A 27,221-nucleotide genomic window follows, 5' to 3' on the forward strand; every position below is an offset into this window, starting at 1 on the left:
TGCTGTAATTCTACAGGGTTGGCATGCGGTGGTGAGGCCCAACGTTAGATCTTCTCATGGGCCACAAAATCCATGGCGCCGCTGAATTAATCGCACGGATGAAACTGAAAATGCTGTCTAGCTTACGTGAAGAGGTGGAAAATATTCGTACCAGGCAGTCATGATTAGACGGTACTAACGCTAACAGGCTTGGAATGTGTGGAATGAAAGTGACGTTGAAAAACCTGTTCTTCTCAATGGAACTGGTCAGGTGAATGATGACCTATTGTACACGTTTCCAAAAAAGTATTAATTTTGCGCAGTCTCGTACGCCACAATGACAATATCCACAAACATACTATATAACGTCCACGCCTACCGAAAGAAAACGCTTATCAGTTTTCACTGACACACTAGAGTAGACTACACAACGAGCAAGCAGGTTGTTAGTTGTCTTTTCTGCTTACAAATTCTGCTTTATACTCGTGTTACAATGTATAGCTGTGATGTAATTCCCCAATTGCACAATGAAGAAGATTATTTTCACTGAATGCTGGATAAGAGGCGACTGGATTACTTTTTAATTTTTATTTTATCAAGAGCGGTGTTGCTTACTCAAACATACAGCCTGTTGTGTAAACAGAGGCGGTCGCTGATCCACATGAGTTTGAGCCGGAGGTAAGAGCTATCATTGACAGTGACACTAGGTAGCGCTAGCATGTAGCGTAAATATAGCAACGTAGCTTGCTAGAAAATTTAAGCGAATGTGTTCTGTAAAGTATGGCATTTTAGTTTCCCCTGCTCATTTGGACAAGCAATTAAATGTTATCAAGGTAACGTTACAACAGCAAATAGTAACAGAATAGCGAACCAAGGCGTACAACAGAGCTAAGGTTGCTAACTTAGCAAATGATTAACTATTTAGCGTGGTACCCGTGTTATAGCGTTAACGTTACGGTACTTAGCTAGTTACATTCTAATAATGATCTATTCACTGACACTGACAACCCGCGAATTGACAAAATATTTTTAAGTCTTCGATAGAGGGTTTAACATTCTGCAAGTTTACCAGCTATGGCTACTGCACCTTTGCTGTCAGTTCTGTTTGTTTCCAGCTTTCAATGATTCAGTTGCTCCATCCTTCTTAAAATAACCTGCAGACTTGGGCGCTGAGTCACGTACACTTAAAATGACGTTCATTTCCAGACTTGGTTACGTGTAATTGTAGGCATCGTTTGCATTTCGTCGCATTATTTATTTTAAAACAATTTAAGTGAGAAATAATTGAATACAGAAGATGAAAGGATAGATGAAATTACGCAAACGGTGGGCCTACACAGTGTAAGTGACGAGGATAATAAGTGGTATGGTGGAAGTCTGTAGCTAACGAAACTGCTATAGCAGGCTCTAGATACTTTTTTTGTCATTAAATAGTCTATTTTCTGTAGACTACTTAGCAAGAATCACGCACCTGTTATGCTACCAGTATATTCTGTTTACCCTGAAGTCCAAGTTCCCAAGCTGGTGTGCGGGATTATGGGTAAGACTTAAGCAAAATATTGTTAATTTAAAAATAAATTGTTAAAATAAAATAAAAAATTCTAACAGCATTGTTGTACTTAATCTTGACTGTATAAAAAATGTTTTTATGATTAAATTAGGGCATGATTTTATTTCACATATGGCGGGAATTAATCATTTAAATTATCACAGATGATTTTGCTAAGACTGGAAGCTTTCAGCTGTCAGCTGTCTTCATCGTTCCAAGCTGTAACCAGTGTGTATTCTGTGTTAGATATGTCAACACATATCTTAAATTCTTTTGACCTCAGTTGTCTCACAATGAACCCGTTCAGTGAATAATTATGTCTCAATATGTGACGACGTTGTGTCTTTTCAGTACCAACTTGTTTTTCACAATCGTCATGTGGCTAAATAGATTACGTCTTAGTCGAACACTTTTGACTGTCCAGAGGCGTGACTCATTTGCAAAACAAAATGGTGTGCTTTTCATAAAACAATAAATCAATATTAATAAAAAAACAGATTGGTCAACTAAACTGTGAAATATTTAAAGGGTGTGGCTGTATGATAATTACCCATTCTGTCCGTGTGTTGCTGGCATCTGTGGGACTGTTCCACACCACTGGGCTCTTTTTGCTGTGGCTGTGTGTGTGGCTGTGTGCTACCCGCGGCAGGCTGGCCGGCCCCTGTCCTTGAGCCGAGATGTGCGAATGGGACTCTGCCTGGGCAGGCGTGGGGCCGTCACTTCCTCTCCCTGCCTCCCTCAGCCAATTGGCCGGTTCAGCTGAGTGGCGGCATTGCTCACCGGCCTGCCCTAAAGCCTAAAGTCCCCCAGTTCCCCCAACCCCCTCTCTCCTTCCCTCCCTCCCTTCTGGTCAACAGAGCAGCTGACCCTCCCATCCCCTCCCCACACCCCCCCTGCACTCGCACACCCGTGCCACATGCGGCTCCTGCAGTTTGAGTCAGTGGATAAAGTTGCGCTAGCCAGCCTGTTTGCCAGTCTGTTCTGTGCTGCTCCCTCGGCCTACCCACACACGCGAGCAAGCTCTGCAGCTCAACTGAGCCTCTGAAGGTAATGACGCATTTTAATTGGAGTTTTGCACCGGTGGCTTTTTGCAGATGGCCTATCATTTTCAAGCTTAGGCTGTGCGGTTGCCCTGGACAGCACAGCCTGTTTATGTGCTGTAGAATTTGCAGTCCAGAGCCACGCCGTTTCCTACTGTGTCGGTGTTTACTCTGCATTTTACACGTAACTGTCTCCGTCTGTTCTGTGGGTTCCAGTCATGGTGTTGTTTTCTGTTATCTTTAAAAAAAAATAAAACTTAACTTAAAAAAAACAAAAAATAACTTTCTGTAGCATCTCAGTTTTCCAAAATGCTGTTTGTCATAGGAAAATGTTTTTATGGTCGAGTAAGAACTAATGACTACTCTTCTAAAGTTTAACCACCTAATTTTACTCAACTGTTTATTTGATTCGCTTGCGTCTGAAAGTGGCCATGCTTGCATTTCAGCCACGCGAATAATGATCAGTTGCTTTTTTTCCCAAGAACTAAACTCTGGGAAGACTCCTCACGACAACGCCTTTGACAGCTTTTTACCATTCGGGACCATTTGGTTTGCACAAATGGTGTTCCACATCAGAGGATGTGCAACAATGCTGGGTCCTCCACCCCCAGCCCACCTCCCCCACAGACGCCCGTTCTGGCCCTCCCTCTCTTAGGGCCAGCGACTGTGATTTAACTCTGTGTGAGCTCCCGTCCTTGTGTCTCTCCACAGACACCATGGACAGTGCTGCTAACGCCAGAGACGCGCCTCCTCAGGGGAGCTCCGGAGAGGAGGTAGAGACAGCGCGGGAGGCCGCGGCAGCATCGGAAGGGGCGGTGGCGGCGGCGGGGGAAGAGGTGGAAGATGAGGAGGAGGAGGCGGAGGACGGGGAGTCGGCCGCAGTCAGGGCCACGCGGGAGGCGGAGAGGGCCAAAGCGGAGGCCGCGGCCGCCAGGGAGAAGGCGGCGCAGAGGCAGTTCCTGACCATGGAGGAGCTGGTCTCCACGGAGAGGAGCTACCTGAGACACCTGCAGCTCGCCACCGTGACCATCAGAGGCAACCTGCAGAAACTCCAGGTACGCCCCGTCCCCTTCATCACAAACTGTACTGGGACACAATCAGAGATGGGCTCCCTCTGGAGCGGGGGTCGTTAGCAGAGCCGGCTGTGTAGCATTCCCTAGCTAGCGAGACCGCGCAGCGTTAGCGCAACTGGCCGAGTCGTGCTTTTGTCACCCGATGGCATCGGGGCAGTGACGATCGATGCCTGAGCCCCAGATGGGATCAGCGTTTTGTACAAAGCCAGTGAAAGCATTGTGACGGCTGGCGTGATCACATGTAGCGGGTGATGGGCTGGGCGGGGTGTGGGGGGGGGGTGATGAATAGCAGGCTGGGAACGGAGAGCTGGGAATAAGCCCGGTGATTGATGCCTCCCTGCAGCCCGCGCCGGCCAATCTGGAGGCCATGTTCCTGCACATCGAGGGGGTGATGGACGTGTCCAGATGCCTCCTCAGCCGGCTGGACCAGACCCCATCCTCTGATCCCAAGTTCCTTCACTCTCTGTGTGAGTCCTGGGGAGGGGATTTGCTTCAGACTGCTTCAATGTGCCTGAAGTTGGGCTGGTCTTGAGAAACAGCTTTCCTCAGCTGCTTCATACACATTTTGTTTGGCTTCAGCTGTGAAATAAAACCAGATATTAGTGGTTACATTAGATATGGTGCTAGTCATTGTTGTCTTTTCAGTTCATCGTTTTGTAATTATACGCACCAAACAGTGGCACTTGAACATAAGTGTTACTGCTTGATGCGTATAATTACAAAACAGTGATACTTATGTTCAAGTATCGCTGTTTGACGTGTGTAATTACCAAACAGTGATACTAGAACATAAATCCTGTTAATTCTAGACAGTCTAGGGCAGGGATGCATGACTCCAGTCCTGGAGGCTTGGTGTGTCTACTGGTTTTTGTTCCAACCAGTAATTTTCCCTAAACATCTGTGTGCACCAGTGCAATGTTTTCACCATAGCTGCATGAGCAGACTGCAGCTGTAGCACATTTGATCACAGTTAGATAAAATAAACGGTTTTCCTAATTAAATAGCTGCAGGCACAGACTGCCATGAAACTCTGAAACACAGCAGCTCTTGTGCATACCTGGTTTACAACTTACAGAAATGAATACCATTTCTGTAAACTGTGGTAGAACTACATTACTACCACATATTCCGTTTCATTTAAGTATGTCAAGAGCGCTTTACACAGATGAAGAAACTCTTTTTTAACTGCACCAGGGGTATAGCTTTCCCTTATATCCAGATTCGCACCAGAACGCTTGTTCCTCACAACCACGGAGGAGGAGAGACAGGGAAGAATTTTGCAGACAGGAGGATGATTAGATTAAGAGAGCCAAATTAGGAATTTGGCTAGAACAATAGTGGGAAAGCCTCTGCCCTTTGTGGTAAGAGCTATAGGGTCTCTAATAACCCAAAGTGCATCAGGGCCTTATTTTAAATGTGCCGTAAGGGGGGGGGGGGCGCATTGATTTTCCATTGGGTCTACCCCCTGCTGGCTTGTCAACAGCAACTCAGAACCGCTCCCGGAGTACTGAGTGCCGCAGTAATCACGCCAAACCCCACTTAGCTTCATCTGGCTGCTAAGATTGGGTTTCAGAAATGCTCATATTTCAGTGTGGTTAGAGACCTTCAAATGAGCAGATGCGAATGCTTAAACTCCTGGGCTATGTTTCAGGGTTATCACTTCGCTAAAAAATGAAATTTGTTTGAAGCCCCTGCTTTTCTGCTTTGAAGCACCGAGATGTCACCGCACACATGGCATGCAGAGAAAGCTGCAGTAACAGTCAAGTTATACTTGTTTATATAATCACAGATGGCACGGAGGATATTATTCATGTGCGCTTTTTTTAATCCTTGAAGAAGTGTAATATCTGCACGTTTTTTTTTTATAGGTGATGCCTTCCTTTGTCTGGCAGCAGACATGGAGATGGCCTACAAGGAGTACCTGGCCAACTACAATAACATCACCGCTCAGGAGAACAGCTATAAACAGAAGGAGGCCTTCTGGAACGAGATGGTGAAAGTCATCAAGTCCTCTGCGTAGGTTTCGCCCATTCGAGCTCGCTGGAAGGGAACCTCGATCTCACCTGCATGCTTTGATCTCTCTGGAATTCTGATTCTGATCACTAAAGGCCGTGGCTGTGATTTGTATCAACACAGGAACGTACTGTGTCAGGTGATAAGAACAAGCCATTCAGCCCACTGCTCATCATTTTTTCTGCTAGCCTACAGAGTGTCTTGTGTTTGGCGTGGCCATGAAAACCCCAAGCGTCTCTGTTTCTACTGTATGACTGGGCAAGCTGTTCCATGAATTGACATCACTGTGTGTGAAGTACTCTGCAATAGTGGGAAATTTTACCTTTATCTAATTCCCACTCGTTCTGTTCACATTACTGCCCCCTGCAGGCCGGAGGTCAATGCCACGTCCCTGACGTTCTTCCTGGTGATGCCGGTCCAGAGGATCGCCCGCTACCCCATGCTCCTGCAGACCATCCAGAAGCACACCGACCCCCAGCACCCGGCCTATTCCGTCCTGGAGGAGGCCGCCCGGGCCACCGTGGAGATCAACTGCAGGATCAACGAGTACAAGCGCTTCCGAGAAGTGGGTGAGTGCACGGCCCCGCCCGGAACGAAACCGCGCGCCCGCACGCCTCTCCACTGGAACGCACGTGCAACAAATTTCAGAGCTTGAGAATGCGTGGACTTTGACAGTCTTATCTGGTTCATCTGATCTGCAGTCAAGTCGAATGACACAACCTCACAGGTCAGCGTCATTCTTCCTTTGAAGTGCTATTGACATGAGTTGGTGTGACTTCACTTCCTGCTTCCTCAAAATCTGGGATATGTGAAGAAATTAATATGTAGTGTTATGTGCTAAAAATGTGTTTTATATAAGTTAGTCTCATATAAGTGATTTTTGACGTTCACTTTAAGTTTGCTCTTCGAGCTTTCTATTTGCACATTCTAGAAGCACCTTTAAATATTCGCTGATTATTTTCCCATGTCGCTGATGATGAACTGCCTGCAGCAGCTGAAGGTGTTGCTATGCCACGCGCATAATTCCGATTGCCCGTTGCTTGGATACGGCGGACTCGGGGGAAATGATGATTAATTGTCATCTATTAGTCTGTGGCCCTCGTCCAGGGCGATTTGCTAATGTTAAAACCGACGCGTGAACGGCTCCGCGAAACAACGGCGGTGTGTAAAAAAAAAAAATGCTCTCGTCTCGCCATCGCAGCGGACAAGTACAAGAAAAGCGAGGTCCTGACGATGAAGGACATGATCAACAGGCTGAACGGGCACAGCATTGCCAAGAAGACCGCCCGCCTGAGCCAGCTCATCAAGCACGAAACGGGGATGGTGCCGAAGGTAGCCCTCGCCCCAGCCCTTCCTGTAATGTCGGCTTAAGTACTGTGCCCTGACATCAGATTCTCAGCCCGACAGCTGCGCGCGTTCGTAAGCGCGCTTTAAAAAAAGGTACACTCTGTCCCTGTTTACATGCGCCGGTTGTAAATATTTTACTTTACAGCCCCGAAAGTCGACCTAATGATGCGTTTTTCTCACAGTGATAAATCTCCACTGAGCGCTCCATATCAACGCAGCTGCACTGTTCTAAATGGACTGCACCGACTCTAATGCACCACTTTAGAGTTGCCCATAAAAATGTTTGTTTGGTAGTGTAGATGATCATTTAGGCATATATTAGAAGGTTGTTCCATGCTGTAATATTATGCATATTATCTTTATGCCGTTGAGTTGCATTTTCACAGTTAGTTTACAAAGTCACTGCTGCAAATTAAAAGCAGAAAGGCCAATTTGCCCATGTTCTTGTCTCCCTAACTTAGCTCTTTGATCCTGTGCATGTTAATATTCATAGAAAAGCCTGCCTAACTTCTGGTGATTGGCTTTGCTAATAAACCAATGACCTGTTTTTTTTTTCTGGTGGTGATGCAAGCCAACTTAACTGATGACCTGCTGTCTTGAACTAGCTGGAACCAATATGATAGCAGGATTGATTGAAAGGAAGCCACAGATACTTTGCTCTCCCAAAATTGATTCTGTGACCTTTGCTCTAGACAGAGTCTGGTTTAACTTTAAAATGCTTTTTGGTTCCATTAATATAATGGATTGCCTAAAATTATAGTTCACATAGTATTAGGCATTATTATAATTATGAACTGACGTTACCACATGTGCCGTTGAATGTATTTCCTATTCAATATTTCATATCCTCTTTGATAGACCGCTACAGTGAATGTTTACTTTTGTCTCTGTTTTATTGTAGCTGAAGGATGAGGAGTTTGATGCCCTGGAGGGGTTTTTCTATGTCTTGGAGAAGGGAATCACGGACTTGCATAAAAATGTGGCTGCCTATCTGGGGCATCTGCAGGTGAGCCGCTTGCTTCTCTCTCTCTCGCTCTGGAGATTCCTTTTAAAACTTCTGTTAAATCGTGTATCTAAACTGAAACCTCTCAGGCAGAACCTTTCAACGGCTACATAATTTTCAGATCAATAAATTCACTTGCAATTTCTCCTTAAAGGCAAAAAATATTTGACATACCTTATTAAAAGCCTACGTATCTTTATGGAAAATACACATTATTTTGGATGGATTGGCAGTTACTGAGACAATGACCTCTTTCTGTGCAGTGACAAATATTTTTGATACTCACAGTTTCCAACAGCCTACTGGCTTTGCAGCGATTGGTGTAGGGGTTTGTGTTCACTCAAGGGTGGTCTGAGTAAGGGATAATGTCCGAGGGGCGGTGCATTATGCAGTTTGAATGCCTGGCGTGGAGGTAGTAAATTTTCCTCTGTGCAGGGCATTCAAAATGCATAATGCACAGCTCCGAGGTTATAATCCCTTTCATACAATGGCTTACCAACAAAATGCATAATTATAATCGAAACGTGTTTCAAAATTTGCGATTCGACTGCAATGGAAACTTAAGTATTCCTTTCTAGTCCCGATGGACTAGACAGGTGAGACTGCTGTCTGCTGGTAGTGTTTCTCCATACAGATCGCTATCTAACTGGGTAGACTAGTGTGGTGGCCTGTGTAGCCGGCATAAATACAGTTGTGCATCCTGCTACGACAATAGTGTGTAGGCAAGTGACGATGGGGTGCGGATATATATGTGCATGTTAAGACCTCAAAACCGGTAGGTGTGCAGTGGTAAGAGTAAAAGAGGAATGCCAGGTTAAAATGAATGTAGTTTATTGTACAGTGTGTTCAGTTACAATGACAATATGCAGTGGTGCAAACTGTGAGTGGCGAAATGTCTATTGGCTCTTGTGCAGGAGACCGTGTTGACAAGTCTCCCTGAAACATTGCACTGCAAGAAAAACCCCAAGTCATCAAATAAAGACACAATCATGTCAAAACCGGCAGCAATCAGTCCTGCTTGCGTCTTCTCTGTAAGCATATCACACTGGGTTAACCTTTGTAGCTGAGACACCAACTTATTCCCCATGACGTCGGCTTTCCAACAGTACAAAACATGATTACACTGTATTATGGAGAACCTAGGTTTTACATAATGCTGATCCAATCGGATGTTTTGCAGCTGAGCACTGTGTCTTTATCACACTTGCTGACTCCCTGTCAGCACAGTAAACAGTCTGTTTTCTTTTGTAGGTGATAAGGAGCACACTTCTGTAAAACACAATTCAACAGAGAGCTGATTATTTGGAAGTCAAATGTGCTCTTCAAAAACTAGTGCTAATGTGCATTCATGGGATATTTAGTTGGTGATATTACATTGAATATTTAATAAATGGTGTTGCTTGCTGCAGATAAACGTTTAATGAGGTTGCTATATCTTTAAATGTGAGTTTATGAACTAGCTAGTAGGGTATCATAATTTGCTAAGGACAATTTATAGAATGGGTCAGAGAGCCAATCTGCTTGTGCATTAGTCGCTAATATGAGAGGATGTGAAGTTAATATGAGGTATGAGGTTAACCAAGCTGAGAATTCTGCTTTAATGTGATCTCTGATTGAACTGAAACTGGTTCACACTTGTGCAGGTCCAGGTTGCAAGAACAGAATGACCGTGGTCTTCATGTCATTTCCACCAGCTAGTTTTAGGCAACTCAGATGTAGTGAAAAGGTGGCTTGTTGTCTTCCAGTGGGTTGACAGTGTGCTAGGTGAAATGACCCTTTTTGACCTTTTAGCCTCTATTTACTTTTCAAAAGAAAATTTGGGCTCATATAAATAAGATTCAGCAACATAGCTGACAGTCTGTTCTGTCTCATTGTCAGACATGATCGTAGCTTCCATTTCAGTTTTTTATTAACTTAAAGCTGAAGTTAAGCCTGTGACAGCTGGCACAGATTGGTAGGCTACCCCGATGACTAGACCAGCCGCATCTAAATAATGCGTCTGTGATACTTGCGAGTGAAGAGTTTGCCCTGCTTGAGAATTTAATAGGAAATAAGAATCGGCGTGATATATTACTGATATTTCAGTTTATGTATGTGAATAAAGGCTGTAAAATGAATCTGTTCATGCACCCTCTGGAAACATAACAGGGCTGTACAAGCTGCTTTGAAGTTACTTGAAGTGTATTTTATTGCTTTAGACCACAAACCTTGGAATGCCTCTATACCAGCCATTGTAAATCCAACTGGCTGTCAGAAGCTTGCACTGCTCATAAAAAAACTGTCCGGGCCAATCGGAAACATGCACTAAAACTGAAACGACATTTTGAAAAACCTGAGAAAATGAACTATGCCTGTAAGTCACATTCATGCTGCTTTCCTGGACCTGACTGTGTACTGAATGAGCAGGTCATGCCAGTACGTGCGCCTGTTCTGGTACCAACACACGTGCACACAAGAATTTCCAGAACGCCAGTCCTTTAAATTCAGGGCGCTTAGTCTTTAAAGAGGTTTTAATGTTTCATTAAGCAATGGTCCAGTTTTTCCACTTCCAGTGGTTATAGCTGCAAGGGTATCATCATCAGATTTGGGATATCCTAACTACTTATTTGGGAAATAAGGCCTTTTGCCAAGTTCAATGATGAACTGGCTTTCCAGTTCAGTGCTGTGGTGCCGATTGACCACTGGCAGATAGCCCAGAGTGTTGCCTTTTAGGGAAAATTAGGTTCTAGCTGCCTCGCTCGATGCATTCGAGAGTATTGGGCAATTAAGAAGTACTTTGGCAAGTATGACTGTGCATGACCCTGCGCGCATTATTTAACGCAGCCATCGCTGACAGCATTGCGCAAACAGTGTCGCCACGTTTGGGGTAGGGCTGGCCAATAAACTGTGAGAGCATGCAGATACTTCCTGTACAGCATTCGGAGAATCCGTTCTTTCTTCACCACCTGCTCTCAGCTCCACCATCAGTCCTCCTCTGCAACTCATCCAGAGTGCTAGTGCTGGTGCTGGTCTGAGCTGCAACCTCCCCACCCATGCTGCTCCCCTTCTCATCTTCCTCTGGCTACCCATCAAATTCAAAAACCTGGGGCCAGCCTACTGAGCAACTAAAGGGACAGCTCGGCCGTTTCTACAAAAGATCATGAGACTCTACGCGCATACCAGACCTCTCTGTTCTGCTACTGCTTCCTCCCTCTGTGTGCCTCCATGTCCACATCACGTCTCCTGTCTCTTGTCTCTGTCCCGGTGGTGGAATGAGTTTCCCCAATACGATTACGACAGCAGAGCAGACACCCTATCTGTCTTTCAGCAGACTGAAGAGTCACCTCTTCCCACTGCACTATGGCTCCCATGACCCCCTTTAGATACCTGTGCTATCTTTCTTTGTTTTGGGATAATGTTACAGGAGTAGCTGTGTAAAGGTTTCTGTCTGGTGGTACTTTATTTTCTTACAATGCGATTTGTTGTTTGTTAGCTTGACATTACTCTTTAATTGATTATTAGCAGAGCTCTGTGCTTTCTTGGTGATATGGCATTTTTGTATTCCTGAGGGTAACACTGATGATCTCCACTTCTGTATGTCACTTAAGAGTGTCTGCTGAGTGATAGTAATGTAACACTAATTATGCGAAATTTTATGACGACAATAATAATTATCGCTGCCATGCAGTATATCGTCTTTATTTTTCTGTAATCATACCTGATGTCGTACATCACTGTCAAACTTCAATGGCAAGTGAAATGCCTCTTAAAAAAAAAAAAAAAAAAAAAAATCTCATCTTGACATGACAGCAAATCAAAAGCGTGGCCATTTAGCTTCCGTGTGATCAACAAAAAGCATCACGTGACCACATGGAAGCTGCATTACCTTGCATCTGATTGGCTGCCATATCAACAGCCAGTAGATACCTCTTCAGTTAGTAGTTTGTACCTCTCTTTCATTAATTTCTGTCCATTGAGATTCATTCGCCTTTCTGAATGACACTGAGCGTTTAGTCTGACGTGTCACTAGCTGTGCACTGCGTGTGATAACCCCGCCCCCGCCCCCGCCCCTCCTTTGCAGAAGTTCACCGAGTGCAGGCCGGAGGAGCAGGACCTGGACATCGACAGCGAGAAGTCCGCTGTGTTCTATAAGGAGATCTCCACGGCGCTGAGACAGTGGATATACCCCGTGTTTGTGAGTACCTCGGCGATGCTCGGCAGTGCTCCTCTGTCTGAGAGCGGGGGCCACAGCCGGGGCCCGGAGAGGCCATGCGGACGGGCCTGCGGCCGTGTCATCAGTCACGTGACCCTGCATGCGCACGTTGCCTCCTTAGAGTGTATAATAGGTGGAGACAGTGACGCCACTAGAAACCTGTGGGGAGCGCATCAGAACCAGGAAGTACTTTGGTAATTTTTTTGCTCAACAGACATGCTGTCGTGTCCTGAAATCACGTGTGAAACGAGGATAGTGCGGACACTGGCTAAAATAAATAATTAATAAAAAACTCATGTATTTGTCTGTGGTAGGAAAAAATATTTTACCTTGAAAAAATAAAAAAAAAAAAGTGATTTTCCTTCTTAATATAATGCATGGCGTTAACATCAATATTTGAGCGGACGTATTTTATTCTTGCTGTCAAAAATGAATGGAGCCCTATGGGGAAACTTGTTTTTTGAGCGAAAATCATAGACATCAGCAGGGGGTGACATTGCATCTGGTGCTGAGGTTGAGAATCGAAAGCTGGCCCCTTTGGTTGACTCCAGCGATAGCTTGGCCAATCACACAGCCCATGCTCTCCTCACCTCCGCCCCCCCCTCCCACCCCCGTGTCCAGGAGCGCAGGCTGAACGCGCTGGTGTTCAGGCCCCTGTGCGCGCTGCGGGACCTGCTGGCCGGCCCGCGCAACCTGCTGCGCAAGCGGCTGCACAAGCTGCTGGACTTCGAGCTGCTGGAGGAGAAGGCCAGCCTGAGCTACGAGGAGCAGGCGGCGGCCGGGGACTACCGCACCCTCCACGCCCTGCTGCTGGCCGAGCTGCCCCTGTTCAACAGCGCCGCCCTGCAGCTGCTCTGGGGCGCGCTGGGCGCCTTCAGCCGCCTGCTCCGCGACCTGGCCTCCGACGTGGAGCAGCTGTGCGCCGGGTACACCCAGCAGGTACTGAGGGAGGGGGAGGGGGGGGAGGGGAGGGGAGGGGGAGGGGAGAGAGGAGGGAGAGGGGGGAAGGAGGAGGGGAGAGGGAGAGAGGGAGAGAGGGAGGGGGGAGAGAGAGAGAGGGAGAGGAGGAGGGAGAAGGAGGAAGGAGAGGAGGGAAGAGATAGGGAGGAGAGGAGAGTGAGAGAAGGGAAGAGAGAGAGGGTGAGGAGGAAGAGGAAAGAGAGGAAAAGGAGAGGAAAGAAGAGCAAGGGGAGAGAGAGAAGGGGTAGAGAGCAAGGAAAGAGAGAGGGAGAGAGAGGGAGAGAGGGAGGGGAGAGAGAGAGAGAAAGAAAGAGATGGAGAGAGAGGGGGGAGAGAGAGAGGGAGAGGAGAGAGAGAGAGAGAGAAAGAAAGAAAGAAATCGAGAGAGAGCGCTCTCTAACTGTAGGTACTCTCTGTTCAGCTGACTGACCTGTTAGCCATTCTCCCTGGATGATCCCACTGGAAGGTGCCATTGAGCACCCTCGGCTCGTTGTGTTAGCATGGGCCATTTCACAGACTTACTGTTGAGCACTCATGCTGTGCATGAGCACGGCATTTCAAACAGCTATTTTTGCTTCACAATCAAAGAAACTCCTGTGCACTGTAATTTCATTTGAGAGTTTATACCCTCCGAGCACCTGTGGGTGAATTTGCCAAACATCATCTGTAGTATATTTTTAACAGTAATGTGGTTTTAATACAGCTGGCTTAAGCTTGCCATGTAATGCAGCTGATTTAAGTTATATCCCCAGTAAGCTCTGAAAACTGAAGGGTTCACCCATTTTGTGTAGAAATTTTGGGGAGTTTCTATGTTATTGCTGCTAGCAGTCAGTAGACCATGGATAGTAAGAGGATATTGAGAATGTGTGCTATTGTGCGTAAAATGTATAGTATTAGAGTCCTAGCCTACTGGAAAATTGTTTGCTATCTAGCATGAAACTGCTTAACATTGCATGGTTACTAGCTTGGCTCTTTGAAACCCCTGTTCTGAGTGTTTTGTTTTATTGCAACTATTGTTAACTGGGACAGTGTAATTTCATTATCAGGCAGCTTAGTTTAATCTTGTGCTTAACTCAGTGACAAACTGTAAACGCACGGAATCTACGGACAGATCCTTTAGATCTTTGGTGTCTTCAGATTGAACTGCTTGAATTACCCGGCTGAATCTACTCCTTGGACTCGCCCCTGTTCTCGCAGCTTCCTCACAGCTCCATGGAGCCCAGTGCATTCTGGGAGTGGGCGGACGGCTCCGTTCTGGAGGGGGCGAAGAGGCTGGAGAGTCTGTGCCGGAGCATGGAGGAGGAAATGAATGCCCCCATTGTGCAGGTTCGACCAAACAGTCCGGTTAAGAGCCCGTTGCTTGGTGACACATCGCCGGGGGAACAATGCCGGTGCAGTGTGTACACGCTTACTATCAGAATAATCCTGCAGTCCCGCCCCAAATGATCTCACAGCTGTGATATGCACCTTTCATGTCTCGGTTGTAAATGTTGTGCACATACCATTGCATGCATGCACATACCATTGTTCTTTTTAGTGGCAGCAATGTGAATGTTTAATATTGTAGCATGTAATGGTTCACTGGGTTTGAATATTTGAACAACAAAGTAGTAATGCAGCATGAATTGTCATACTACACGCACCATTCACTCACCCTTTCAGACAGCGAAGCTGTTAGCAACTAGGCCCCTCTTCATGGCTGTTGATGATAAGATTTTTCTTTGCATTTCTCCATTAAAAAAACTTTCAATTTACTGATTTATTCAAAATAAAGAAGTAAGTAACTGATATGAATATCAGTTGAGTGTTTGAGCGGTAAAGTGTATATCCATTGTGTATACTATAATGGCATTACACACACTGCTCCTATTCTTTAATAAGTGGCGTTAGTCACGCCTCGTGACACTGCTTGATTTGATTTGAACGGTTCCCTCCGTCGACGGGCATGGAGCTTCATCCCGGGCCTCGTTGCTTGGGACGCCGGCGCTCCTCATCGTCAGCAGGCTCACATTACTTAGGCTGATGAGGCTGTCTGCGTCGCGGACTGTCTCTGACATTCCAGACTCATGCGGCAGTCTCAGAGGCGCGGACCTCACCCAGGCCTTCCGCTCCGCGCAGGCACAGCGCGTTCTGATTATAACTTTGAGTAAATGCTGCTTTTGTGGTTGTTGCGTACACGGGTAATGGAGAAATGTTTTCAAACCGAGCGGCCACGTCCAGCTGCGGGAAATTTTTTTTTTAGGTCTGTGATGCTCCCTGGAATGAAATGGTAGTTCCCACACCGCAAAATCTTTCATAATTAATTTAAAAAAGAAGAGTTTATTTGTGCGCACACTAGTTAAAAAGTACTCTTCACTCTAGATTTTATCCAGGGAGGGAGGGTATTGGTGAGTTGGATATTCCCATCCTCACAGCACAGTTTCAATGACTCTGGCTATTGGCCCTTGTGGGTTGTCTGCGTTAGCGGTGCTAGCTGTGTTAGCTACGTTAGCTACGTTAGCTGTGTTAGCTATGTTAGCTGCATTAGCTGTGTTGTTCTCTGGCAGAATAGCTCCAGTGGGTTGCTGAGTGGAAAGAAGGAATAACTGGATGCACAAGCTTTGGAGGATGTGTGTGCTAGTTTGCACCCTTTGTGAAAGACTGGCCTGAAATTGCCAAAATTGGGTCAAAGATGTTTTTTATTTTTATTTTTAAAGGACTGAAAAAAGTTACTCAAATTCATACTCAGATTGAAGAAAAGTTTCAGTTTGACGACTCTGGAAACAAACCGAATACCTGTGCCGATTCTAACACTCTGAACCTCTGTTTCCGTGGTGACAGCCCCTCAGCCCCGCCTCTCAGAAGCGGCTGAAGAGTCTGACGGAGAAGCACGGCTCCGGAAAGATCTACCAGCTGAGCAGCCATGTTGCGGGCAGCCGTGACCTGGACCTGAGCCTGCAGAGGGGCGAGCTGGTGGCCGTGCTGAGCGAGATGGACACGCGGGGGGATCGCCGGCGCTGGCTGGTGGACGCTGGGGGTATTGCACTCCGCTCGGGACTACAAACCCACATCTGCTTTCACTAGTTTTCACTTATCATGACGCCAGAAATTGAAAAAGAGCTCCTCCTGCACACGACCGGTTTTCTCGTCGGGTTTTAACAAATCACTGCATTTTGTCGCGAAGAGCAAAACCCGACGCGATTGAAACGGCAAGTTCGATTGGCTGGGCCGGTTGTAGCTCCGCCCATTTTTGGTGTCGTGGACACCTCGCTCTCGCGTCACCGCCCGTCACTGTCAAGCAGCAGCAGCGACGCTGACGTGCGCCGGGGGCGGTAAGCGGAGAGCGGCGGAGCGGCGAGGTCGGGCGGGCCGTCATCAATCTGGGCTCGGCCCGGGGCGGCGGGCCGCTCGGCTGACGGCAGTTAAGGAAAGCCCCCTGAGGACACCGTGTGCCGTCCTGCCGAACGCGCCGCTCTCCCGCCAGAGGACATTAGCGTTGCCCAGGACACTCCTCTCCCCCCCCCGGAGCCGCTCGTCAGCGCGGAGCGTGATGTACCGCTGTGTTGCTAGCGCCGCTAACGCGTTCTATCAGGGCCGTCTGACAGCTGATTAATGCCACTTCCGTTTCGCGCTCGCGTTACTGAGCGTACACCCTCCGTCAAGTTGGGTAGCACCGATGGTCTAGACCTGTCACTCGAATCACAGTCCTCGAGGGCTGCTGGTTTTGAACCCTCCCTTTACCTGGGAGTCAGGTGTGAAGACAATCTGGCCAGTCAGTTACACTAGCTGTTCAGTTGACCACCTGGGAGGAATGAAAACCAGGGCCGGATTTGGATTCGAGGGCTAGATTTGAGTACCTGTGTGGAAGTGTTCCCCTGTGCTGTTCTTCCTCCTCACCTGTGTGAGAGGTAAGGGGAGAGCGCTGGCTAAGCGTGCGTCTCTGTCGTTCCAGGTCCCAGGGGGTACGCGCCGTCCTCCAAGCTGGTCCGCTATCACCAGGTGACGTTCGACCCGCCCCCGTCCCCGTCCCCGCATTTCACCGCCCCGCCGGGCGGGGCCGAGAACCGGAGACACTCCTACACCCCGGAGGCACGCCCACGCCTCGCCATGGCCCTGCCTTGCTTCCAGGTGAGCGGGGGTCACCCTCTCTCTGCGGCGCTGTTCCTGGGTCAGGTAGCGTCGGGATACGAGGCCGGGGCTCGCTGAGCTAAGCTGATCTTGGATCAGTGGCTGTGGGAAAAGTAAAGGCGCCCCAGAGTGGCGAGTGACACAAAATTGATAGCGCAGCTGGAGTCTGTGGCCGTGAGTGACAGAATTTCATTCCCCGAGACTGGTTAGCTCACCAGAGAGATAGCAGCCAAGCCAGATCAATACTAATAACGTTATCTGCAGTGTGCATCAATCACTAGCGCGTAGCACGTGTGAACGCCGTAATGGGGAAGCAGAAATTGGCTGCCAGCTGCCATATCAACGCTGTTGCCAGGTAAAGTGCAGCTTTCTGGCCAGCTGGTTTGTTTTGACTGATGGCCTGCATGGTATCATTACGGGAACTATATGATTTTCTGGGAAGCAGTAAACCATGTCATTAATGTATGTGTGTGTGTGTGTGTGTGTCTGTGTGTGTGTGTGTGTGTGTCTGTGTGTGTGTTGGTGATAACAGCGTGACAGATTTTCATATTAATCTCTGTGTGCCATTTGTCGTAGTTTGTATGAAAAGACTTTCTGCCAGTTATGGAATTCATGACTATGAATCAAATGGATGATTCTTTTTGAAAGTGACTTTGATCCTTGCGTTGTGTGTTCCCAGCTCCAATTTTAGAAACACTGTCACATTTTGTTTTTGAAACTCAACTCTGCTTGTCAAAATTATTGATGTTTTACCAACAGTGTCCACTAGTAGGAGATGTTGAGCCATTACAAATTATACTTGACAGAAGATACATCACGGAACGCTAATATTGCGTAGTAATGTGCGGTAACTGATGACACTAGGAAAAGAGACTATAGTCTATTTTGCTAATTAAAGGGAGATGGATTTACTTGCAGGCAGCGACAGAGAGGTGAGCTAATTGGCATAGACTGAGAGAGATTGACTGGAATGGGTCTGTCGATAAAGTGTCCGTCTGTCCTGTCTGCGTAGGTGTGCGCTGGCTACGACTTCCGAGCGCGGAGCAGCCACGAGGTGACCCTGCGGGCCGGGGAGCCGGTCCGGGTCCTGGAGCCCCACGACAAGCGCGGGAACCCCGAGTGGAGCCTGGTGGAGGCGCACGGTCAGCGGGGGTACGTGCCCTCCAACTACCTGACGGTGCTGCCCTCCAACTACCTGGCCCCACCCCCCTCCTCCTCCTACCGCTAGTCGCCGGCTGTGGACCTGCCTGTGCCCGCGCCTTCTTAAGCCGCTCCCCTGTGTGTGAACCCTGTGGGCGTGGTTTTCGCTCTGTCCGTCTGCGTGGATTGACAGCTGATGCCCCCCCTCCGTCCACTGCCGTCGCCACTGAAGCCACTGAAGCCACGTGGACTTGAGGCTTCTGCATCCCAGCCAGCTTCTGCTCGTCCTGGAGGAACTGGAAATAGAAAACCAAGAAGAACAAAAAAAATCTACCTGGCATAGATGAAGTCTGGATTGATGGAATCAATCCCGTTGAGCATTTTCAGGATTTACAGACTTCCTGTGCATCCCTGGCTAATCTGCACGCCACGCTCAAACTGCTGACTCTTTTTCGCGTGACGCATCTGGACCAGGCCTGTTTGCAGATGGGCCAGGCCTGTTCGCGGAAACGACTCGCTCGCGGCTCTGTTCGTGCCTACCTTCAACTTTCAGACGACTATTTTTAGTGTGTTTCAGTTCTTCAGATTTTAATTCGTTCCATTATACCTCTGCAAGTTTATAAGCATGATTAGTAGACCTACTCTTTGCTCGTAGATACTTATACAGTTAACAGTGCATTCTTTCCTCGTGTTTCAAACTATAAGGATACATGTAGATCAGTCTCAGGATGATTGACAGTATCCTCTAATTTAGTTACTATGAGTGGATTAGGGGTGGGTGATATTACGATTTTATATTGCCACCAGTGCAGTTTCAGCTAGGGTATGGTTTTCATGTGAGTCGAGGAGATTGTTAACGTTTTTTTCTGACAAGCTACTCAGGGGATGATTGCTAACGAGCTAACATGCTAATCAGTCAGTGTCGTTGCTTTGAATGGCCTTGATAACCTGGACCGATATTTTGAGCAACGGTGATATATGCAGTCACTAATGAAGAAAAACCGCAGTGCAACTGCACAGTATTTTCCCTCATTCATTTTTGGTGACCTGTGGTCACTTTCTGCTGGGCAAATCAGCGCAATGTTTTGTGGCAGTTTGATAACTGCTCTTGAAAATTCAGCCGGAACCACGGTTTCACGGTTACACAGAAATATGTTAGTGTTCTGCGCTCAGGCCAAGGACTTCTCGGTATAGCCTACATGGAGAAACTGAAATGCTAATGTTAAATTCGCCCGTTTTTTTTTTAAAGCAAACTAGCAAAAATAATGTTATGATAATCATGTTATCATGATCATTTCGTTTATTTAACCGCATTAACAAAATATCGCGACGCGCTTCCACCGAAGGTAAAAAAAATAAAATAAAAAAAGCGCCCGCCCCTAGTTAGTGCTGATGAAAGACTTCCGGAATCTGTGTGAAAACTTTAGAGAAAGGCGGCGGCGCCACAGGTGTGCCTTTTTATGTATTCAGGTGAGGAGCAGCATCTGGAGACTGTACAGCATCTCTGCAGTGCAGTGCAGTTCAGCGAGTCTCGGAAGAACGGCCTGTCCTTACTGCAGTGTTGATGTAACAGCATCTATTTTCTTCTGAGATATTTCTCACTTTTTTGCCACGCTGATCATACGAGGGCGTATTCGAAATGAATTTTTTAAATAAAAATCGTAAGGACTCCTGCAGATTGTGGAAAAACATGTTACTTACCAAAAGGGGAGAGTCAGATCAAAGAATTTTTCTCCGAATATTGGAGAAACTGCTGTAGGTATGTCTTATAATATTTAAGATTCTGAGGGAGTTTTACTGTGTACAGTATCCGAAGGGTTAAACTAATTATTAGACCCAGATCTTGCGATGATGGTCTTCGCGTGATGTTTCTGTAACACAGAGACACTGTCACGTCTGTTAAGTGTCATAGCAGCGCTAGGGGGACACTCTCCGGCTGATGCATGTTTTGGTCTGCAGAGTCGCTCTGCTCACTGCAGATGCCATTGCAGTTATCTAATCTCTCCACTAGGGGGTGCACAGTACCAGCTCCGGCTGCTGTTCCTCTGGTCTCATCTGTCATCTTCATTACTTCAGTCAGTATTAATGCTAATCCTCTCCTGTTGTACAAGCTGCAAGATGATATACTGTAAACGTAAATTATGCGTTTGATGATGAATGTCTACTTGCCTGAGCCGTAAAAGAATGTTCCGGCTCGGTTGCATCTCATGTTCAGGCTGACAAATCTCAATTTCAGCACGTTAAAAGGTATTTTATGTTTGTTTATTTATGCTATTTATTTTGCAGTTTCAGGCTCGTTGACTTCTAGCATTTGAAGCTCTGTGGGGCACTGAAACTGAAAGACATTAGAGGTGATCCTCTGTTGCCAAAGTAACTGGGAATGTTTTCTTCAGTGTATGTATGAACATGTATGAACTATGAAGTGTTGATGTTTAATTGCTAGGATAATTAGAACACACACGCCTTGCAAATGACAGAGAATTCATGCTTTTGTGTCAGTTAATTGAATACTTTTAAGGTTAAGCTCAGCAACAGAATATGAGCCGTACTGGTGTGGTTAAGCTGTAAAAAATGAAGGATAATTAGTGTTTTTGCCTTTTGTTCAGAGTACATATTACATTGATTATGTTTGCACTAACAAAAAGCTGCTTGATAGCATAAAGTTAACAATTACCTGGTAACACTAAATGGTCGTCATTTCTTTCATTTTTAAAAATATAAATTCTGTGTCCAATGTGGGGCTGAGCCTGTCCAGTTCCCGCCCTAATTTGGAAAGGCCAACTATCTGTGTTCATGTGTGAACCCCACAGCTGATTCGGGAGAGCATAGACACCCGAGGTCCTCCTCCAAAGCACATAAAGTACGGTATCACCAGTCTGCTAATTTTCGCATCACAGACTACAGCTAAGCTCGCAATAGAGTGGAGTCAGAGGAAGACCTTCATACGCGGCTTTCGCATGCTGCTCGCAGGCACTGGATCAACCGACAGGGGCCGCTAGAGAGCAATTCAATGCGGACCCCTAACCAACCGAACCTTCCCATACCCGGGGTGCGCGTCACCCTGGGAAATTGTGACGGGCACCACAGTCGGCACTGGCACGGTCCGGATTCATAAAGTAGCAGTCATTTCTCATTCATGGCGGAGACCACTGTTACCACTGTGCTGGCAGCGGGAACCTCATTGATGGATATATTCCGTGTTTGTGTTGGTTCCTACATCCCGGTGTGGGTTGGCTGTCAGTGGGGGAAGTTGCTGCATTAGCCCCCTCCAGTTTGTGTGGCAGAACTCAAAGCTCTATAAATAAATTCCTCTCTTCAATGGCCTAAAAATAGCTCTCCTCTTGGGCCTTAGGCAGAAGGGTTTCCATGTGATCGTGGTCTCCCCCTGCTGGAGGCTCCAGGCGGTGCAGCTGTTTGTCTGGCTTGCCTCTTGGGGGAGCTCATCTCATAAGAGCACAGAACAGATTCATCGCCTTGTAGTGCTGGCTGACCACCTGGGAGGCTGTAATACAGTAGCAATTTGAGATGTTTTAATTTTTCAGGCACTAAAATTGGTGGCAGCCTGCTTAATCTTCCGCAGCCTAACCTGATAATGCAGGGTTTCTGGCAGCAGCAGGACTTAGAGACTCGAGGCTGGTTGCTTTTCTATGCTTTAGGTATGGCTGCTGAAAAAGGCTAAATGGTGTGTGTGTTTGTGTGTGTGTGTATTACTGGTGTTCACATAAAATGTCCTGGAAAATAATGTCTTGTAAGCAGAGGGAACCCTGTGTGTGTGTGTGTGTGTATATGTATGTATGTATATGTGTGTGTGTATGTATGCATGTGTGCATGTGTGTCTATGTGTGCATGTATGTATATGTGTGTGTGTACGTGTATGCTTTTATCTATGTATGTGTGTGTCTGTGTGTGTGTAATGCATGTATGTATCTGTGTGTGTGTGTGTATGTGTGTGTATGTGTGTGTGTATGTGTATGCTTCTATCTATGTATGTGTGTGTCTGTGTGTGTGTAATGCATGTATGTATCTGTGTGTGTGTATGTATGTATGTATGTATATGTGCGTGTATGTATATATGTGTGTCTGTGTGTGTAATGTATGTATATGTGTGTGTGTACGTGTATGCTTTTATCTATGTATGTGTGTGTCTGTGTGTGTGTAATGCATGTATGTATCTGTGTGTGTATGTGTATGTGTGTGTATGTGTGTATGTATGTATCTGTGTGTGTGTGTGTATCTGTGTGTGTATGTGTGTATGTATGTACAGTATTTAACTGTATGTACATATGCGTATGTTTGCGTATGTTTGTGCGGTGGAGTCTTTCCTGACAGTGTTAGCGTGAGGTGGGATGGAGAACAGAAATAGCGGCGGCCTCACAGGACACGGCGCGAGCCACGGCTGTATTTGGTAAGCAGCATAGCTCCGGAGTCGCCGCGTTTCAGAGCAGTCAGCTGATCTTGCTGCTCCCCCACCAATTTAGCCTCAACAATGGCTGACCCAGCCTGCCGCTGCTAATTACAGAGCCTGCCGTCTGGAGTGGACCCGCTCACCACACCCCCTGCTGGCCTGTGGGCGTGCGGCTGAGTCTGAGCGTGAGGGCCACTGTGTGTGTGTGTGTGTCAGTGAGTGTGTGAATGTTCGTTTATGTTTATGTCTGCGTGTGTGTGTGTGTGTGTGTGTGTGAGAGAGAGTGGATGTTTCAGTGAGTGTGTGAATGTTCATTTATGTTTATGTGTCTGTTTGTATGTTCCTGTGTGAGTGCCTGTGGGTAGGCACAATGGCTCCACAATGCTCTGGGGATAATGGCATTTCATTCGGGAACCCGCTTTTATTTTGATTTATCTACGTCAGAATTTGATAGACGTTACGAATTCAGTTTAAATATATAAAAGTCCCTCACAATAACTTATAATCCTGACACGCTGAAGTGCCTTCCTGGCTGATCCCGCGTACAGTTTGTTCTTTTCCCGGCACTGCCGACTCCCTCGCCCTGAAACCTAATTCTGCTGCGTCTTTAAGCGCACCTCTGCATACTTTATGAAGCGCGGCGGGATTTTCATTACGATGGAAAGATCTGAGGCGCGGCGCGGCTTCTCCTCCGTGGTTTATGCTGAGCTGATGTAGCGGTTTGTCCTTGCGGGGGTCTCGGCGTGGGGGGCGGGGGGGGGGGCGATGTGTTTACGTATTGATTAACAGAAAGCTCTTCTGTCTGCGCCCGCCGCGCGCGGTGAGTAATCACGTTTTCTCGGCCCCCGAACGCCGTCCCTCTTCCTGCGCGGCGGCGGCACGTTTGAGCGGCGCGTGGTTCCAGGGGGGGAGGGGCCGGCGCGGTTTAAGTGTAGCCCCTATGAGGATTCTTACTGTATGGCGACACACTGTAGTTGTCACGGGATACTACCGCTTCTCTTTGAGGGGTTTTTTTTTTCCAGCCGAATGTCTTCCCCCCCCTCCTGTGAGATTGGGCCAAGCCGCCGTGGGTCTCCGCCTTTCTCGCCATCCTCGGCATGTGGCGCCCGGACGTCACATTTCGCCTCCGCGGAGCGCCTTCCGCCTACCCGCCCCCCCGCCATTCCCGCCGCACGCCGGTTCGAGGGCCGCCTTGTTTTTCTCCGAGCGCTCTCGGGGGGGCGGGGGGGGGGGGGTGCGCAAAACGATGTGGGCCCCGCCCGACTCGGGGGCGGGCCTGACCGCGCGGGCCCCTTCCCGCCGCTGTTTTCGTGAAAAAAACACCACCGGCCCGGAATGCTGCCGACGCGAAACGCTTCCCGCGAGAAAAAAAAAATAAAAATATCGGGGCTCGTCGCTGTCATCGCCGCCCTTCCGCGTGACCGTTCCGACGAGGTCGTTTTTCGGGGGGCTGGAGGGGGGGGCGGTTACGTGTGCTGGATATCGCTAATGCCCCGGGCCGTGCTGCGTGCCCGCATTGAAACCCGACCGGCATGAAGCTGCATACGCGCTGCGGCTTATTATAACACGCAGAGTCCCAGGCTGCTAAACATTACTAAATTTGCCTCTCTCTTGTCGGCGTGCGTGTGTGTTCGTTTCTGAGCAATTGGAGAGAAGGTCAGGTGTTCTTGTGTAATCGCATTGCTGCGATTGTGTGTGCATTTGTGTCGTGTCCGTGCTGTTTGTTGGGAGCTGAGACCTGGTAGGAACGCGCGCCTGATCCAGCTTGCTCTCTCGATCCGCTGAACTCGAGCTGCCGTGTGTTTGTCCGCATCTTCCACGTGACAGCGGAGTGTGCTCTGCGGAAAACCCAGAACGACAAAAAAAATAATAAAATCTGCTGTCGGAAGGAAAAAAATTCTGCGTTCCTTCCTGAAGAAGAACTAGATGAGATGAAAGAGGGGAACAGAGCCAGCCGTAGGATTTTGGTGACCCTAAACAAGAATGCTGTTGTGGCCCCGATGAACTCCAGCATGCAAAAATCAATAAATAAACTGACTTGAATTGTGTGGCCCTGGGATGTTTGGGGCCCGAAAGGACCGCATAGAGCAGGGCTGGCGAATCCTGTCCCTGGAGATATACCATCCTGTTGGTTTTCATTTGTACACTAATTTGACGCACCTGAATTCTACTAATTCGCAGCTCAGTGAGATCTGTCGCTGTTGAACGAGGTGTGCTCTGTGAGGGCTGGAGTGAAAACCAGGACAGTAGAACTCCTGGAACAGGACTGGGCAGCCTTGGTGTTCGTTCCAGCAGCCGGCTCTGGAGGGAGACATAGAATATGCGCATTTTTTTGTCAGCAGCGAGAATGCAGGAGTGGAGAGACAGGGCCCGGACGGAAGGACGGACCTGACAGACAGACCTGCCTGTGAGCTCCTGAACCGACACGGTGCTGTCGTGGAAACGCCCCCCCCCCCCATGTGAATGTAGCTCGTGCGGCACGGCTCTCTATGCACGGGCGATCAGGTGTGGCGGGGGCCGGCCAAAGTGACCGTGGCAACAACCCCCCCGCCCCCGAGCACCCACCCACCCACCCCTCATGCTCACGATGGTAAACCCTTTGACCTTCCGCTGCTCCCCCTGTCGTCCCGCACTTCCTCAAAGCTGTCAGACGCTTCCCTCGAATCCGGCAGCCATAAAAGGAATAAGTGCCTACATGCCTTTGGGGAGGGGGGGGGGGGCTGCCGTCATGACCCTTCAGCTAAGAGCCTGTCAGCGGCCATCACGCCCGGTTTTGCCCTTCCTCCCCCATCCCCATTATTGACACACAGACAGACTGACACACAGACACAGACACAGGCTCCCGAGGGCGAATCGCACGATTCTCAGCCAGTAAAATCGTCTCTCAGCACGTGACAATAAAAACTCGTATCTCAGCTCCTGACAATAAAACTCATCTCTCAGGACGTCTTTGATGAACTGCAGGGCAGAGTTTGAGCTGAACCTAGGCAGGCTCACACACTTCAGCCCGGCGAGGGTCACATGTCCAGCGTGTATGCGGGCGGTCCGTCTGAACGCTGACTTCTGCTTTCTGGGCTTGCAAACACAGGCACACTTTCACTTTCACAGAGGCTAAATGAAAGGAGCATACGATTTTTATTGCATATTACTACTAAGTTAAAATAACGAAGTTTCGCAAAGGCTGAATTAAAGTACCACACGATTTTTATTGCATAGTGCTTCCAAGTTAAAATAATGAAGTTCAGTTTCCTTAGCGTTAAATGTTCATTTTTGCTTTATGTTTTTTGGACAATTTATTTCCCCATTGGTCTTATTACTCTCATTTCCACATTGCACAGCGATTGCAACCGAGCCAACCCCGACCCTGCTTACCGTAAACCCTGCCCCCGCACTTCCATAGTGTGACCTGCACATGGCCTGTGTCTCCCACAAACCCCATGGATTTCTGGCCAGCCATGCTAAGGATATTGGGAGAGGCCTAGTAGTCAAGGCCTGTCTGCCATCTTACCTTGAAAGTGCTATTGGCTATACCGTCCTTCTGCCAGTCATTAAGTGTGCGTGAATGTGATGGGCGATGGGCCGGTAAATTTGCCTCCTGCAAAACAGAATGAAGTGAAGCATCTTTGTTGCTTCACTGTCTGGTAATCTTGAAATCTAGGAGACAATCCTGTTTCAGGCCCAAGGCAGTAAATGCAGAAATAATTGGAATGGTGGCTGTAACGAGCTACTGTACTAGTCTGCGCAAGTTTGTATATATGGGGCGGGGGGGGGGGTTGAAATGCATAGACCCCAGCAACTAAAACTAAAACCCTCTAGGGGGGCCATGCCCCCTGGAAGAATTTTTTTAAAAAGAACAGCTGTGAAATGATTATTTCTGGTGAATTCTAAGGGGAATATACTACAGATTACTGATCAGTAAAAATGGATGTTTGTGACAGGAAATATTTGCTGAAGTCGCAGAGCAATCACAGCAAAGTTGCTGAAAATCACAAAAAAACTGAAATTTTAATTAATTAATAGTTTGAAATAGCATGAGTAACTAGCAAAAGCAACAAGTGCTTGAAGTTTTAAAAAATCAACATGCAGCTGCTGGCTAGGAAAAGCCTACCAGTGAAATCCATTTGTAAACTGCTGCATTTTTCTTGCTTAATTCGATCTATCATGGAAAGAAAGAACATGATGTTTTGCCCTTAATTTAACATTGTTGCAAATAGAGCATGCTCAGTGCATTACTACAATAAAGCATGGTTATCGTTTTTATTTCTTTACATTTTTTGTTGGTACAGTACGTTTTACATTGTGAGGTTTGAGTCGTTGATAAGCATGTGTTGTCGCTGATGTTACCGTTACCGGGGAAGGAGCACCAACACTGTTGATAGGGGCCAACAAACATCTGATTGCAACAACTGACAA

At 47.5% G+C, this 27,221-nt stretch overlaps 1 protein-coding gene across 5 annotated transcripts; it reads left to right on the top strand.

Moving 5' to 3' along the window:
• Window positions 1-14: 14 nt before the first annotated feature.
• On the top strand, window positions 15-21,091 carry arhgef37 (Rho guanine nucleotide exchange factor (GEF) 37). 5 transcript variants are annotated; one of them, XM_064328041.1, is made up of 13 exons: window positions 15-171; window positions 3,280-3,623; window positions 3,985-4,108; window positions 5,510-5,657; window positions 6,024-6,223; window positions 6,856-6,986; window positions 7,903-8,007; window positions 12,065-12,178; window positions 12,818-13,135; window positions 14,354-14,482; window positions 15,977-16,172; window positions 17,088-17,263; window positions 18,276-21,091. In XM_064328041.1, exons 2-13 carry the CDS (start codon window positions 3,285-3,287, stop codon window positions 18,489-18,491), a joined length of 2,196 nt encoding a protein of 731 aa, XP_064184111.1. In that variant the 5' UTR covers window positions 15-171; window positions 3,280-3,284; the 3' UTR covers window positions 18,492-21,091. The 5 variants fall into 5 exon arrangements, with proteins under 5 accessions (XP_064184111.1, XP_064184109.1, XP_064184110.1 ...); XM_064328039.1 differs by having other exon boundaries at window positions 112-250; XM_064328040.1 differs by lacking the exon at window positions 15-171 and adding an exon at window positions 402-812.
• Window positions 21,092-27,221: the final 6,130 nt, after the last annotated feature.

Source organism: Anguilla rostrata, chromosome 3, assembly GCF_018555375.3.
Source record: "Anguilla rostrata isolate EN2019 chromosome 3, ASM1855537v3, whole genome shotgun sequence".
NCBI lineage: Eukaryota > Metazoa > Chordata > Actinopteri > Anguilliformes > Anguillidae > Anguilla > Anguilla rostrata.